Below are 17,941 nucleotides of genomic sequence, written 5' to 3' on the forward strand. Positions count from 1 at the left end.
GTCACCTTGGAAAAGATGTTGGCACATCCGTCATTCTCTTCCTGTTATTTTTGGCAGTGTCACATCTCTGTGAAATCAGTGTCTTCAACATTTAGTTTTTACTTTAATGGTGTGTAATCACCACCATCTCCTTTACGCTGTGGCTGATAGTGACTTTAAAAAAGCTAAAACAGCTTTTGATTTGACGCTAATTTTGACCCAGGGCTGTATCATGATACGCGGAGTCCATCCAAGCTGGATTGGAGCGAGGTGCTGAGAATGTTCTGCTTTCTAACCTCAGTGTTTCATCACTACTTTCATATGTGGCTTGTAGACATGAACAATATAAGTGTTTTAAAATGATGGCTGATTAAATGATGATTACTGACATGCTGTGAAATACAAAGGAACAAAACAAGCATCTCGTATAATCATCCAATCAGTTACGAAGGAGGGAAGTCTTTATGACAGAGTCAGCAAAGCTGTGCAGCCACGTTGGACTCCTGACAAACCAATTAACAGCACTACTTCAGCTTAATGGGCAGCCATAACAATTTATCATAGATGCAGGTTCATAAAATTCAGTTAACCACCCACCTCCCCTCCCGCTCTCTACTCTCTCTAATCTGCTGATAAAATGAAGCACATGCATATTTAAAAATCTGCCCCGCAAACAACGACGACGTAATCAACGCAAAAGAGTCTTAAATAATTTGGTACGAGCTTCTTCCAGCACATGTTTTACGGTGTCTTGTTCATTCACCAGCATCATAGTGAAACAGTGGCAGAGGAGAACAGTCTGTCTCCTCCCAGATGGTGTTATCATTAAACTGAATACACACACACACACACACACACACACACACACACACACACACACACACACACACACAAAGAATACTAAGTGCCAAGTGCTGGAAAATATTGCCAATCATAAAGAGTAATGCTATCTCAGGCGTGCCAGGGAAACAATGATTTGGGTAATAATGATGTTGTAAATAGCAGCATTAGTAGACCTAAACCCATAAGCTCACACACTCAGTTTTTCATGAAGGCCCCGTCCGCCGCAGTGTCACCCTCCTGATGTGATGGATATGACGCAGCTCGCTTGACGACATATTTATTATTGGAACGCCAAAGATGACGGCGGTCGACTGAAGGGAGCGGTAAAACGAGACCCCCATCACACACACAGAGGCAGAATAATCACATTTCCACACAAGTCATCAGGAGGTAAAAGCACATTGTTTCTATAGTGCAGGACACGTGCACGCAGCAGTGGGAGACTTTAGTCTGACTATTCTCTTTAAAGCCTGCTTTTCTTACTGAAGGTGTTAGAGCCTTTCAGCTGCAGGTGACGTTTGAAAGCTTGTCGTGTTTTTCTGTATTGGTTTAAAGCTGATACATTGTTATAGTAAGAAAAGATTAAAATACCGTCATTTGCTTGTGGTGATAAACCCGCAGAGAATCATCCCCTGACTCTGCAGCTCCACAGAGCATTTCAGCCCCTTTCAGCTCATTGTTTTGGTTTTCCTCTCAACACGGATTAACACAGCTCTAATAAAGTCTAATACACGACCTGCACTGTGCCAGACTGCAGAAGGACAAAGCTAGCAAACGCCTCACTGAACATGTGGAGTCTAAGCAGCTGAAGAGCCCGATATTGACCACTGATCAATTTGTAGCTGCCAACAGAGGTAAACAGTGGTTTGTCAGAGGCATGACTCCAAATTAATGTGTAAATAGATTGCTGCATGCTAACAAGCTCACCACATAGACATGTATGTAAAGATGCATTTGCAGCTTCCTCCATTAGATGAAGCCAAAATTATCCAGATACATGGAAATCTTTGTTCGTTTACATCAACACCGGCATGAGCTGTCCGTGTTGACAACTTTGTCGGCATCTTCTGTGTGAACAACACTTTTTTTCGTATTATTCATCAACATGCCCTCAATCAGTTTACCAGGGGGCCGGCAAGAAACTGTATGGAATATGTCTCTTGTACGTGCGTTCTCACAAACAGCTCTTACGGCAAATTTTAGGAAAATGTATGAAATTCAAGGCATGTCTGAATGCAGCTTAAATAGAAACCAAATTCAAGGGAACATATTACCATAGCGTGCAATCGTCATTTCATGAATTTATTCGACGTGTATGTAGACTTTTTAGTTTGGTCCATGTCCCATCCGCTAACATGGAGGGGGCAGGGTTCATGACCTATACAGCAACCCACCAAGGGGCAATCAAGACGCTTTGGCTTCACTGTTATTGAGTTTTTATTTCGTCCATCTATTAAGATCTTTATATGCTGTGGCTCAGCATCATTGACCTAAAAGGGGAAATTAAGTCAGTGCTATGTTCACAGATTGTTTTTACTTTTGCCAGATTTCAGATTTGATGTGCAGTTATGTGTGACTCAGGTGAATTGATCCACACGGCGAAAGATAAAGTGCATTTTAGGAAGATCACCACAGGAATATGTTTCGTTTTCAGTCTGGACATGTGATCCCCTTGTATTCTGGGAGGTAAACTGACACAAACACAGACAAACACCTCCTCGTCCTCTGTACAAATTGGTAGCTAGACGATATCCTTGCTAAGCGGAAGCCTCTGTGTCCACTGGGAATGCCTCTGGAGCGAAGCTTTCCTTTTCTCTCCTTTCTCAACAGAAAAAATGAGCCGCTACGCTTCCCTGACAGCACTGTGAACTCGGCATGTTTTCAGCCTCCGGAGCGGAGTGCTAGAAGTTCAAAACCACAACTAGGAGCCATAAACAAGTGCGGCTCACAAGTATCCGTTTAGCAAAGCGTTCGGGAAAAAACAGAGGCATGTGTTGACGCAGAGGCTAAGAGACTGCTATTTAGCCTTTGACGTGGGTGATGGGAGCTGATTACAGGCTCGCTGCTCGGGACTGTGCACGCTGTCTGATGCCCAGCAGATATATGGCAGAGCAACCTCACACTCGTTTCCTCTCTGTTCTGTCTGTCAGCTCCTCCACCCTCCAACCCTTCAGCCTTCGTGTTTACTCTCCCCGAGGCGTGCCTTTTTTATTTTGCATCTCTTTGTCCCCATCTGTCTCGCTTTGCTCCTTCCCACCTCCTGCTCGCTTTGTCTTCCACTCAGTCGTTGATGTATTTTCTGTTTTAAAAATGTGTGCTTTTCTCTTTTTTCCTGTTGCAGTGGTCCTACGGATTCTACCTCACTCACAACCAGGGCCAGAGCGGCTTCGAGTTCTTCTTCAAGACCAAAGAGCTGAAAAAGAAGTGGTTGGAGCAGTTTGGCATGGCCATGTGAGTGTGTGGGTTTGTGTGTATGTCATTGTGTGACAGGGTGATTAGAGCACGTTTCCCTGTCACAGCATCAAAGCCGCAACACATGGCCGTCCTGTTCTTCAGGTCTGGCCGCTTGATGATGAGACACACGAACGTAAAAACAGTGGAATGCACACGGAGACATAAGTACACCATTAAAATTCATGCATGAGGAGCGTCACTGCAGCAGCCAAGATTTCAACTTTTATCTTATTTTTTAAGCCTTCAGTTCTGTAGTTGTCATCCTGAACTCCATCCAAATTCACCTGAAGTTACAAATGGAACCATAATATGTCACCAGGGAAGACACTGTACAGGATGCAGTTTAAGTAGTTCTTACTATATAGTAGCAGACTTTCAGTTGTATTTCATTAGAAAAAAGTTTGCAAAATAAATAGAAATGGGCATAAAAACCTCAGGCAGTGCTCCGTTTTAGGTTCTGAACACAACATGTCAGGAACACCTTCTTGGAAGTTCTTTTGATTTGGCGCAGACATTCACTCAAAGATGTACTGATTGGATTTTGGGTGGTCAGAGGTCAAGGTCACTGTTTCTGTTTCCTTTCAAATCAATATCTTTGGCCTTTTGATCATGATATATCAAGTCTTCATATGTTTACCAGTTGTCACATGACTGAGATTTCAATGGTTAAAAGGTCACAGTGACATCATATGAGTCTGGAAAAAAATATGCACGTAGACTGAAACTACAGTGGGTGGCGGAGGCATTAAACCGCAGAGTTTTTAGTCATGAAATTAAGCAGAATTTCAGTGAATCACTTTTATTCATCAAGACCAAGGAGTGCACAGGAATCTGAATTGTGAAACTGGCACCGTGAGACGTTGATGATCATTGTTAAAATGTCATGGTTTTCTTCTTGCACATAAAGAAAGTGAAAGTGTGTGAATGTTCATAGTGAAGTGATCGTTGAAACGACCACACTACTGTACATGGTTACCAGTTTATCCTGTTAGGCTGCACAATAACAGCCTTTTCCACACACTGCTTTAATGCCTGTATCATTCACATTAATTACTCGTCAGGTATCTGATTGAAACACAAAGCAAAGCGTCACATTTCTTATGTCTGTAGCTCAGTGAGGCGCCATCTGATCAGGAGAGGACGAACTACAAAACTGCGCTCCAAAGAAAAGTGCTGGAGTGATCCCCACAAAACGTATGGGTCAGAAAAGACCCCAATACATTTCGCTGTGGATCCAGATCAGGGGGTGGAATTGTTTTGACCTTTCTTCAACACTGTTAAATGGAGTAATGGAATAATGCATGGACGTAGATGAAGGAAAAAAACTGATTTAATTTAAGGTGACTATTGGGCCTCGGCAGAGGTAGATGTGCTCTTCTGGTTTAGAAATGAAATATAACATTTTAAGCATAGAACTTATACATCAGCGCCCCATTCCCACACCCACTCAGATCACTCTGAAGCATTTCCATTCATTTGAACATAGTTATTGATGAAGAGCAGGAGTTCAAATATAACAGGCCACATGTGAGATGATTTTATAACTTAATTAAGAATTAGTAGGAAAGCCACCTCCGCCTCTTTATTTTCCAGAGAAGACGCTTTGGTTTAAATATGAGAAACCTCAGAAGTAGCACCTGTGCATTTTAAACAAAAAGCTCATGTAACTCTTTCATCACGTGTCACTATTAAAGCACCGAAAACAATGGAGGAAATTTGTAATAAACAAGCTGCTGTGTTGTGCTGTGCTGTGTACACACACGCACACACACACACACACACACACACACACACACACACACACAGAAACACCAATGTCCTAAGGGCTCACAAACACCTCTTGTATTCTCCTCAAGCAGACCTTGCCTGTCTTCTTGAAGTTATCTCCCTCCCACTTCAAAGAAGCGTAACAATGAAATGTTACTGAGTCGCTGTTCTACTCTGCAGGTTTTTTTCAGTTATAAGCGCACATTACAACTTTGAAATGAATGTTTTCAAAGAATTAAAGATGTTTTCAATTGAAACAAAGCACAGAACCTGCACAAATTAATTTTTGTCCATTAATTTTGAATTTCAAATATTAAAGTACAACCAACAATTCAATCAGGAGAGACTCACAAAGAAACACATGAGAATGAGTCGATTCAATGAAAGTAAATTCACTGTGAACCAGAGGAGTAGACTTTGGCGCTTCGACCCAATCAGGGAGTAGAACACAATGGAAGAAGTCCTATGAATTAGGTGCTTCTGGTCAAAGGAGACTTTCCACTGGTGGTGGTGACGAGGGATGGGGCACTAAGTTAAGACGTATCACGATGGCCTCTGATTGGTTGAAGGGATATGACAGATAATCCAGACAATTAAAGGCTACCACAGGTTCTTCTTCATGTTTGGAAGGAGAGGTGAGGGGTGTTTAGCTGCAACATGCAACTTCAACACTAGATATCACAAAACTCTACACACTGTACCTTTAAATGAATGTGCGATGCAAAGGATTGAGATTTGTTAGATATGTAATATTTGTTGTGTGTGTGTGTCCTGTTTAGATCCAACATTCGACCCGAGAACGGCAGCACCAACTTCCACGAGTTTTGCATGCACACCTTCGACAAAATAACCTCCTGCAACTACTGCCACATGCTGCTGAGGTAAGAGGACAGTTATTACACACACACACACACACACACACACACACACACACACACTCAACTCTTTCCCTTCAAACTTCTGTCAGGACTAGAAAGACCTCCACCCCTCCTCTTTCTCTCCAGCAGATCTCAATAATCTATTTGTATTTTTGCTTCACTCTTCTTTCCCTGTGCACATGTGCCTCAGTTACACAAAAAGCTTCTTTTGAATTTTCTGAATGGTACCAGCACCCGGAGGACCATGCCTCATGGTCTTTCTCGCAGCGGGAACGACTGAGTGGTTTCACCTCCTGACGCCAGTGGAGAAAAAACGTCTGTCACACTTCAGCACTTCCTCAAGGCGACGGATTGACTGGATTATTGTGCTGTGAATACACAGAGACAGGCACCAAGTTCACCAGCGTTTTCTCAGGATAAGATTTGACAAAAGCAAGAATAAAGTGAGGACGTTGACAAGAAGCTTTTGAAGTACAAGGTTTCATTATCTCATTAAGGCTGTTGCTATTTTCTTGATTATTTCTTTCTCTCTTAAGTCTTTAGTCTAACAGCCATTGTTCATTTGGATGATTTCGTTAAGTCTATTCTTGTACTGCTCTTTGTTTGCAGTACTTGTACCTAACTCTCAAGAGCCCAGGGTTAATATTTGATATCTTTTTTTTTTTCAACACATTATCTATATGACCAGTAATATTTTTTATTTATGTGGTATTTTTAACTATAAAAACCACAAACATGCTGAACAAAGCTATTTCAAAGTCTAGGCTTTTAATAAAAAATGAAAATGCAGGTTGTAAATGTGAAGATATAATTTAAAGCTAACATTACATCAAACAAAATCGCTAAATGTGCATTACAGCTTTACATGTTAGTAACGTACACAGGTTCACCTCAGTAAAATGTGAGATGCAGTAATATCTCATGTGATTCAAACACATTTTGTCTGACTCATGCAACACACTCTACAATAACAATAGCAAAGCTGCAAGTTTTCTCTGAGGTTAAATGGACAATTAGCTGGGGAGCAGAACAAAGCAGCTTTACTTTCATTTCATTTTAATAAGGGCCTTTGAGATGGCTCATGTAAATGAGAATGAAAGCAGAGCCACACACGGCTGCGTGCACACCAAGAACTGTTCGGTTTTTTCTTTTTGCCTATAATTTGAGCTCATGCAGATTTTTGTCTCAAATGCATGAAGGTGAGTCACCCATTGACCCACCATGTAATTTTTGCTTTGGTAGAAAGTAGAGCCTGAACAATGTCTCAGTAATAATATTGGCCGATATGAAAACTTTTATTCAACAGAAAAAAAAGTGCTGTGCATTGAACACTGAAATAATGCAACCGATATATCACAGCTTTGCCCCCAAAACATATGAACATGCAACTGCATGACGACTGCCAGAAGAGGACATTTTTTTTATAAGGGGTTGATAATGGCATGTCAGGAATCATTTCCAATTGTTATTTTAAATTCAGGTGATGTATTGTTATTGGAACATTTGACTTCGCACTATGGTTCATCATCTGCCACCAACAAATCCATATCAGTCCGGCTCGTGTAGAAAGGAAAGGAAGTCTGTCCTACTGGCGATAAAGTAGAAAATCCTGAATTTGAATTCAGTCTGGGACCTCAGGGATTGACTGAAATTAACTAAACTCAATCTTAGTCCTTGTGAGGACAAACCACAAATGTCAGCATCAACATGATGTTATGGTGGTTACAGAAAAACAACCTGCAAACAATCACTGACTGTGGTTTACCTTCACCGAACTAAACCTTAGGACTGCTGCAACATGCAGCTGTTTCTGTACATTACAGTAGCTTTGTATATGTTTGTGTATCTGTTTCTACTACTGTCCATGTGATGAATTCCCTGCTGTTCTGTCTGCAGGGGCATCTTTAACCAGGGCTACCTGTGCTCCAAGTGTGGTCTTGGTGCCCATAAAGAATGCCTGGGCCGCTTTGGCTGCTGCGGAAAAACAGGTAACACACCCACTGCTACGCACACAAATATAACACAGTTTACTCTCCAAAGTTATAACACTCTGTCACTTTATTGCTCAGCCTCATATCAGTCACATCCAATGTGCAACAAAGCTGCACGCAAGAGTTTCTCACAGCCAGACATTAAATCAAATTGTACCAACGCAACTGCTCGTTTACGGCCGTGTGAACGTGATGACAGACGACGACTAATGGCTCATAAACGCTGATGTATGAGCGTCTTATGTGACTAATTGTGGGTTTGCTGCGCTGCGATTGGTGACTTTCTGAAAAGTAAGTAGGGGGAAAAAAGAGAATGGAATGAGTTTTGCTCTTAATAGATACGAGCTGCATATTTGCGCTTATTTGTCAAGACCAAGGTGGCCCTAGTGTTCGATCACACACATTCGTTTAAAAGCTCCCCCTGCTTCCCTGGGTGGTTCTCACACTTCAAATCACCTAAAAGGCAAAGTCGCTCCGCACCATTGCACAGATCCCAAAGTTTAATAGTAGCTTTACTGAGGAGTTTTAAGAAACTACTGAATTTTTATTTTTTTACGATGCCCCTGCTGTGTACCTGTCACTCAGCTCCCTGTGCAGGAGCACTGACAGCTCTGAAAGAAATGGAAGGGAAACTTCAGACTTGTGGAATGAAACCCGCTTAGCATGTCCTCTGCGCGCGTGTGTGTGTGTGTGTGAGAGAGAAAGAGCAGGAGGAGGTGAGAATCCAAATTTACACTTTTTGTTTGTGGAACTTCTTCTAGGTCTTGAAAGTGCATGCTTGTGTTCTTGCAGCACAGTGCTTTTAAAACGAAGCAAGTGTGCAGGTTTTTTACTGTCACAGCCTGCACACACTGTACCTGTGACACTGCATGGCATAGTTGCATACGTGTGTCTGAGTGTGTCTGAGTGTGTCTGTGTGTGTGTGTGTGTGTGTGTGTGTGTGTGTGTGTGTGTGTGTGTGTGTGTGTATATTTTCCCCGTGGCAAACTGCCAGCTCTGGTTGGACCTGGCATCTGTCACAGTGATGTCAGGTCGCAGAGGCAATAATGCCAATGCCAAGCCCACCTGGGCACAGAGTGTACCTGAGTAGATTTGGGCGACACCGGCAGCGGGAGAGGGCCGTGGTGTCGGTTTGAATTCCCCCTCTCATTACTCCACACAGTATTCATCCTCCGCAGGGGTAAGGCCTGAATAGTAAAGTAACAGACTTGAGTAGAAGTATTTTAAAAGTAGAAGCTGAAACTTTACAAAATGTGCGTGTGAATCATTCAGGTGAAAACTTTAGATCAGATAGAGTGTGTTTGTGAGTGTGTGTGTGTGCGTCAGAGATAAGCCATTGTTTACCAGTATTTGTGTCTGTTATCAGCTGACTTGCTGTATGTTTGTGCAACAGGTCAAAGTTCACTTGGGGAACAACATGCCTGCTGAGGTTTGTGTGTATGTGTGTGTGAGAGTGAGTGAGTGAGTGAGTGAGTAAGTGAGTGTTTGTGTTTGTGTGTGTGTGTGTGTGTGTGTGTGTGTGTGTGTGTGTGCAGGTACTGTATGTACCGTGCATGCATTTGTGGCACTCTGCCAACTTGTGCGAATGTGCAGGTGTGTGTGTGTGTGTGTGTGTGTGTGTGTGTGTGTTTATGTAATTATTCTGTTTGCACAGGTAGAGGAGTATGCGTGTCTGTGTGTGTTTGTGTGCATGTTAGGGGGTGTAACCCGTCCCTCAGGGAGCCAATGAAAGAAATTGGTGGAGCAAAAACCTGAGGTCTGCCACCCCCCTCTCCCTCTCCACCTCCCCGCCTTGTTACCTCCTCTCCTCCCGCTGTCAGGTAGTGGCAGCGCAGCAAAACAAAGCAAGCCACGGTCAGACACGAGCGTCCACCGTCTCCACTAATGAGGGATTGTTGCCTTGTACCGACGAGTTTGTGCAAGTGTTTGCGTGCACCCGCTAACCCGCCATTCACCATGCCTGTTCTCAAACTTCTTTCAGATCCCTGCTCCGTCAGAACTCAGGTGAGCTGCTCCATTGTCTGTTTGTGTCTGTTTGTTGATGTGTATACTGTCTGTCTGTGTCTTCTGTTTACTTCTTCTCCAAAGCTGTGCTGCACTTTGAAAACTGCTCTCTCCTGCAGCTATTTACCAAGGAGACTCCAATTGACTTTACTTGCTGCAGCACACCTGATGCAAGGAATTATATATTTTTTTGCAGATTCACCCTGAGATGTCTCTGCTGCTCTGTTTAGATGCTACATTATCCCCAAATCTGTAAATGAGACTGGTATCAAACTGTTTGCCAATAATTTCAGCTGAAACTGCAGTATGTGTGTAACATTGTCATGCAAATTGACATGAGGTCAACACAACAAGAAGCACTGACCTGTTATGTTTGTTTCAACTATTGGAGTGTGATACTCAAATATTAATACTTCGGATATTGATATGTTCTAGGTTTGATTCTCATATTAAAAGCTTCACTAATTTAGGGTAAATGTATCGAACGTTACTACGATATGAACTTGCTGGTTGTTAGGAACTACTGTCACTGACTAATGACATTCAGGTACTGAGCCTACTTTTTTCCCTTTGAGGAAACGTTTAGCTTTTGCACAGAATATCAATATCATTTTGGCATCAGCATCACCACGCTTCGTTTTATTTGGTGTTGGATCAGAAAAAAACATCTGCGGTATTGCACATCACTCATTTGAGCCATGCTCCACATGTGCACATCTGTTTTGATCGTGCATGCCTATGCATTTGTCTGACTGTCACTTTCTCTGTGGATTTTCCCAGGGCAAAGATCGAGATCCAGGTGAGAAATTCAGAACACAACACCACACCACGTCTCCTCCCTCCTTGCACACGTCATCCCCTCCTCCTTCCTTCTGTTGCCTCTCTTCTCTCTCTGGTCATTTTGATGTACAGATGTACTTTCCTAAGACTAATTAGCTCAGACTATATATGGATTTGATGATCTTGAAAGTACTTTAAAACTTGAAGCTATTATAATGTAAAAACTGTAACAATTTAATAAGACTCCAAAGAGTCCAAAACACAAAGCAGTTCATTATGAACTGATATGAAATAGGAAAACAGCAACATTAATTTGGTCGTTTTGTCTTTTAGTCCCAAACCTTTTACATGTTGTGATCCATCTATTGCAATACGTTACTTAGATATTAGATATTAATTAATGTCTCCTCATCTTAGCAAGAACAAGCAGGAAATTGGCAGTAGGTTTTTCTTACCTTGTTCAGTCAGAGAGGAAAGTGAACCTGTTTGCCATTAACTGGTTATATCATTGCAGCAAAGAGTTAAATGAAATCTCCAGTGCACAAAATGGCCAAGTAACAGCATTTCTGCTTCTCTCCCTCTGTTGTGATCTGTCTCTTAATTTGTCTGCACGGCTACACCACACCATGGGCCTTTAATCTCTCATAAACCTGGCTTCAGAACTCATTTTTCAACCCCTCCATCCATTATGCTGCAGAAAATCATGTCTGACTGAAGATGCATTAAAATCAATAGGCGTTTGATTGCCCAAGGTCCGGGCGTCTCATAATATTTCGACGCTGCTCTCTTTGTCTGTTTTCAAAGGTGCGTTAACACATGGCTCATCCTTGTGCTGGTAGGAATGCATTGCACGCTCCTGGGACTCAATTCTCCAGGGCCCTGTGTCTTAAGAAGTCCTATTTAGGCAGGCCAGCACATGTCAGTGCTGGAACAGACCCTGAAAGAGAAGCGGCTGAAGATGTGCTAGCTTTCAGTACAATGCTGTTGACTTGTCTATTATTTGCCTTCAGCTGCAGCCCTTGCTTGAATTTCTTTCTCTCTCATTGTGTTCCTGCACAACACTGTCGCCATGCAGCTCAGAGAAAGATATGCACACTTCACTTTGTTGAACTGTGAACCGAGGGCTTGTTTGGCAGGGGCGGGTGCTTCAAGCAGATGTATGATAATTCAATTTGAGTGATTTCTCTGTAAATAATAGGAAGTTGAATAATCAGAGCAGGTCGAGGTCATTCCAGCAAACAGGTTCAGCTTGAATAAAATGTTCTTCCTCTAGAGTCAGTGTAAACCTTTACAGCAGTGTGACATTATCTGTGGAGCAGTAGATTTACATTAGTACATTGAGAGAAAGGAGGATGACATTTCTCCATGTATCCAAAGACATTATCAAATACTGAATGACATCAGAAATTATTTTTCTATAATTTTTGTACATGTTTACATCAAACATCAGCTATGTTGTTGACTGAGCTCATTTTGCAGCAGTAAACAGATTCCACACTGTAACTCACCCTGGTGCTTATGTTTTATCTACGAGCCTGATAATCAGATAAACTGCTATCTGTAACATGTTAATCATAAAATGATACATCGGCGTGTGTGTGTGTGCGTGCGAGCATGTACACGTTTACTCCCTCTCATTAACATCTATTTTGGGGCCATAAATAGTTAAGCAGAACAGAGACGCATGTTTAGAATGAGAAGCATGCACATTTATACCTCATTTCACACACACACACACACAGAAACATCTTGTCTAGATGCTGTTTTTTTTGTATAAATACAAATACTTTGACAGAAATTGTGATAACAATACAAAACTCATATGATAAAAGATAAAACATTAAATAAAAAGAAAATAATGATAAAAAAAAATCCACCAATGACACACAAAACTGTCAGCACCACTTCTTCCTTTAACTTTTTAATAATTTTATTATTAAAAAAAAAAAGTGTCTGTTAAATTATGTTTTAAAGTTTGCATGACACTGACCCTGTCCTTCTTCCAGGTCTGCCCAAGATGCTGGTGATCAGGAACTACTTTGGCGTGCCGTGCCCCACGTCTGGTCCAGCTCTCAGCATCCAGACGGGTGACATCATTGAATTAATCTGCGCCGACCTTCACAGTCCCTGGTGGCAGGTCAGACGTCACACTCTCTCTTCATTACTCGTTTTACATTAGGAACAAATGGACCTAGATCCTCATTTATGCTGCATTTATCTCTGAAGTGATTGTATGTGAATGTAATGTATTGCTCCATTTTGTGTGTATGCTTTTGAAAATACAGACAAAATTAACACAGAGTCTGGACACAAGGCTCCATCTCCATGTATACGTATCTAATGTTGAGTATAAGTCAATACCGACTTTCTGTCACATGGATGTTGCTCTAGTGTCCTTTGTATGAACGTCCTCAGGAAGCAGAAGTAACTTTATATACTGTAAGTGTGTTAGTTCTAAATAACAAGCTGCATGTGAAAATAAAATTCCCAGTAACCTGAATACACCCACAGACAGCTCAGCACTATAAGGAAGTAAAACTCCCACACTCTAGAGAGGTTTGTTTTAGCAGGCAAATATAATCTGAGAAAATACATGCTCCAAGAGACATGAAGAAATGTGATGCATCTCTGTGTAGAGGTCACTTCCTGTGTGTGTGAAAGAATATGAAAGTCATCTCAATAATTAGAATGTGATTTAACCAGAGGCCTGAAGAGGTGACACTACTACTAACATGAACGTCTGCTGTACTTTGTGTGGACATATAATAAGGAGACCAACAAATCTCACATTTCTTAATACAAAAGAGATAAAATTGGAAGAAAAAAAATTCAATTACCGCTGTGTAAAAGCTTAACTGGAGGCAGCTACAGCTCCGCAGTCAGCAAACATTCAATATCCATCTCTTTTGTAGCCAGCAGAGCGTAATCATTTCTGTTCTGGGCGTGCGTGACAAATAGAATCGATCACTGTAATTTCATTTCATTCAACAGCAGCCATCTGTTCACTCTGTCAGTGTTACCGGCTATAATCATTATCACGCTCTTAGCGAGGATGCGGCAGAAAGCGCGACTTTCCAGCGGCACTGATTACGAGTCCTGAGGAGGCAGGGGTGTGATAGGTGTGTTGCCACAAAAGCAGCGAAACAGGCTTAGAACCAAGTCATGGCACTTTCTAAGAACACATCACTCAACCTATAGTTTAGTATTTCCTGCAATGTAAAACCTGTTCCCTGTGTTCAAAGGAACATCTCAAATCCCTGCCAGACACTGGCAGACAACACTGAGCATATCTGCATATGCTGCTGGATAGTCGTACAATGGCACTCAGTAGAAAGCAAACCTCCGACAAGGCCAAACAGTCACCTTCAACTCAGTCAAGCTGCACCACATTTCACACACTCATAGATATCAGTGCCCTTAATGGGGCTGAATGTTTCCCTCGGAAAGTAGTGAACATTTCGAACAGCCTATTTTGCAATGTTAAAAAAAGTGGGGGGAAAAAAGATCCTGGATCCACCCTCTGATTCAGAATTCAATGGGTACTTCCCTAATGCATAGCACATCCTTCCAATAACTTTTGTGGAAAACTGTTTGGTTGTTCTTGTGAAACCTCATTCACAAACCAACCAACCCACCAACCGACAAACAGTGGTGAAAACTACAACGTAAATCTCTTCTTTCGGCTCTCTTCATTTATATGGATTCATTTTGTGTTATTTATTCATGCTAGAGGCTGTGCTCCCCTACACAGCCTGCATGCGGCACATCTGGACTAGCCTCAGGGCCTGAGTCCTGTATTAAGGGAACAGTTCAGGTCCTGTCAGGAACAGTTCTTCCTGTTTGCAGCTTGTAGGTAGTTTGCCCTAAAGCTTTGCAAATGAATTTATTACTGCATGTAGGATGAGTAAATGTGGATGTGGATGAATTACACATACAGTTGATCTAAATGCATAACGGCTCCCTCATTAAATGACAGAAAGTCAATAGAGTGGAGTGAAATGTTTATGGACACAAACCACGTAAAAGGGAAATCCCGATATTTTTCAACTTGTGCCCTAAGTGTATATAAATGTGGGTGTAACTGAATGGTACATAAGATATTTTGAAATCGATTTAGTAGATCACTTGTAATCTTATGGGGCAACTGCAACAGTTGACAAAATGTTCACTAATTGTGATTTCTTTTGCCATTAAAAGGCTTAAATTGTTCTGGGTGTTTGTCAAAAGACTTCTTTTCATGGACTGACGCTGTTACATTACATTGTAGATTACATTGTAGCCACTGATGCAGTCTACTGGACTGGAATTCACATATAACAGACACTGTAAAAATGTAATACATTTGTGTATTTTATAATTTTATGCTGGACAAAATGCATAGCCAAACTTTAATATATCATTTTACACAGCTGTCAAAGCTCTTTTATTACAAAGTCTTCTCGGATTTGGAGATTCAAGCTGTGGAACCCATGACTGAATTACTGTCCCATAGAAATTAAACATTTTGCTAGTTCATGGAACAAAATCAGCATCATCAACCTGTCAGTGCCTGAGCCTCCTTCAGTAACTACACTGAGAAACCCCTGTTTATGTGGACTGAGTCTCTCCAGTGTTGATAAATCACGGCGCCAAGCTTCACCCAGGGAGGAATAAGGATCTCATCGTCCTTCTCTCTTCCTGCCAGCATTTATTTCAACAACCGTTAACCAGGGCCGTACATTTTGCACCGCTCTGCATTCATTGCAGGCTAATTGTTCCTGAATTATAGAGACAGAGTCGGCCAGATGTACATAACACAATTATCTCTCTGTGGTTTCAGGGCAAAATCCTGTCAACGAAAGAGATCGGCTTCTTTCCAAGCGATGCTGTGAAGCCTTGTCCATGCGTAAGCAGCATTTCCTTCTTGTCCTTCCTACAGTAGCAGCAAGTACTGGGCAACATGTATTTACTCGCTGTATGGTGAGGTGATAATGATTGGGAATTTTTGAGCAGGGGTGAGCCAACTTGCCTTGCACAAGAAGAGAGACAGCCAAAATGATTTGTTTTTTGTTCTGAGGACAAGGAACTTGGCAGGTTCTATAAGATAAAGGTCTTTTATACTCTAATTTGCTCTATCGATAAGAGGCAAAGAACAAAAGCATATCATCAGGTAATACTTCCAATTGTGCGACCTGAAGTGGAGAAATGTGAGTGTCACCTTTAAATACATTAAATCTTCTCCCTTCCACTGGTTGTCATGTTCCATTTGATGAAATGAAAACAGCTGCTCCAGAAACGTGAGGCCACCAATAGACAACAACTTGTTATCACCATGTCTACAATGTCGTAAAGATAAGAAGAGCACTTAGTTCAGTTTTATTGTTTGGTGTAAAAGTGCCAAACAGGGTTGTGCTGCAGAGCTGGCACCAAGTACACAATGTTACTGCAGTGACAAGTCATATTGATGTCAGATGAGTGATCATGTCTTGGAAAAACAATATCACATGATCACTTTTGCTCTTTTCTCCAGGTCCCGAAGCCCGTCGATTACTCCTCTCAACCCTGGTACGTTCACCAACAAACGTTTTTACCCTGAATGTCTGAGTGAGAAGGTGAATGATAATGGCTGTAATAAAAAGCTCATTAAACACAGTTGTCAGTTCACCCAACTTATACTGCAGATCAGAGTTGAAGTAGAAATCTAGCACATAGATTTTACAAGCAAAATGTGATCAGCAGTGCAGAGACAGTGACTTCAGTCATGTTCCATTGTGAGTCTTCAGGTGGTCAGGGCTTTTTCTCTTCTCCTTTTTCTTCTCAATGCTCCTTTTGTCTGCTGGGTCGTAGGTTTGCGGGGCCCATGGAGAGGTTGCAGGCAGAGACAGAGCTCATCAACAGGGTCAACAGCACCTATCTGGTCCGCCATCGCAGCAAAGAGTACACAGAGTACGCCATCAGCATTAAGTAAGTCTGCTCTTTCTAGCAACTCCTTCAGTCCAAATCCGAACTCGGCCACAAAAAAGTGCAAAACAAACTTTCATCAGCACGGATTAAAAGTGACATGAAGTTTGTCTCAGGTTTTCTTTCCTCCAGAGAGCTGTATAGCTTTTTTGGAGTAAAAGGTTCTGCAAACTTAAAAAGTCTGCACCATAGGGAGCTCCTCTCCCCCACAGAAAATACTGCTTCTAAAGCTCCTGAAATGCCCCACATTTGCTTAAAACATGCTTGCAGTTAGTCTGGCAAGGTCAACATTACCCACACCCATATCAGGAGAGGTGGGCCTTGATGAGTCAGGAGCTGAAGCCAAGTGTTTCAGACGGTGGCTGATAAGAGGGCCTGCAGCAATGAACAGTACGAGGAACAATGATGAACCAGAATATGAGTTTTTGTCATCTCTAACTTATGTTGTCATACATAATACAGTTGCTCTTAGACCAAACTCTTTAAAGGATGAGTTTCCCTAAACACGAAATATGTAAACGCCAGAGTAACAAGAGTCTGAACATCCTCAATTGTCCGTGTAGAAATAAAACATGAGTATATGATAAAATATTTTTATATAGTTTTATTGTCTTTTAAAGTAAATTAAATAAACGCTACAGTAAGTGGTAACCAGAAAAATAAACATTCAATACTACTATATAATTATGCACGTCTTCAGGTTTAGCTATTGAGCTATCATCACATTTTATTGTTCTTCCTTTTCTGTCTGGTGCCTTCAGCCAAACCACAGTATTGACCAGATATAACTCCCAGATATATGACAATCATTGACTGAGCCAGTTATTTTTCCTTTTCAGAACCTTTCCTCTGAGTCTGTGGTTAACCACAGTGATGTGTAGGACACTGACCAAACCAAGATGCTTATCATAGAGCAGGGCCTCGGTGGAAACACATGTAACAGTATTCATTATGGTCTGACCTCAGAAGGATAGCCATTTCAACCTTTACAATGAGGAACTTACAAATTGGATATTTTCACCATAACTTCTCTCTGTACTCAAGATGAATGGCAACGGTGTAAGTGCAGGCAGGGAAAGGAAACCAGTTGAGCCTCTGAGCTGAAACAATTTCCCTCCATAAGGAGCAAGTGGACTTCACTGACCGATACAAACACTCTTTTAAACTTCATTTAATTCTTTTGGCCCTTTTTTTCCCCACACAGAAAGGACGACTGCCTTTATAGTTTTTAAAACCGCCCCATGAAAGAGAGAAGCTGAGTGGAAAGAGAGCCTTTGTAGCTCTGGGAACAACATTCAAAAAGTA

At 41.7% G+C, this 17,941-nt stretch overlaps 1 protein-coding gene across 2 annotated transcripts in view; it reads left to right on the forward strand.

Moving 5' to 3' along the window:
• The window catches only part of LOC109629448 (guanine nucleotide exchange factor VAV3), a 79,416-nt gene that overhangs the window by 48,560 nt on the left and 12,915 nt on the right, over window positions 1-17,941 (forward strand). For both annotated transcript variants that reach the window (XM_020087163.2, XM_069512577.1), the window contains exons 15-23: window positions 3,164-3,273; window positions 5,823-5,924; window positions 7,818-7,909; window positions 9,894-9,916; window positions 10,697-10,715; window positions 12,703-12,833; window positions 15,516-15,581; window positions 16,206-16,240; window positions 16,523-16,639. In XM_020087163.2, coding sequence (XP_019942722.2) covers window positions 3,164-3,273; window positions 5,823-5,924; window positions 7,818-7,909; window positions 9,894-9,916; window positions 10,697-10,715; window positions 12,703-12,833; window positions 15,516-15,581; window positions 16,206-16,240; window positions 16,523-16,639 — 695 coding nt within the window. The remainder of the gene's footprint in view (window positions 1-3,163; window positions 3,274-5,822; window positions 5,925-7,817; window positions 7,910-9,893; window positions 9,917-10,696; window positions 10,716-12,702; window positions 12,834-15,515; window positions 15,582-16,205; window positions 16,241-16,522; window positions 16,640-17,941) is intronic.

Source organism: Paralichthys olivaceus, chromosome 17, assembly GCF_024713975.1.
Source record: "Paralichthys olivaceus isolate ysfri-2021 chromosome 17, ASM2471397v2, whole genome shotgun sequence".
NCBI classification, from domain to species: domain Eukaryota; kingdom Metazoa; phylum Chordata; class Actinopteri; order Pleuronectiformes; family Paralichthyidae; genus Paralichthys; species Paralichthys olivaceus.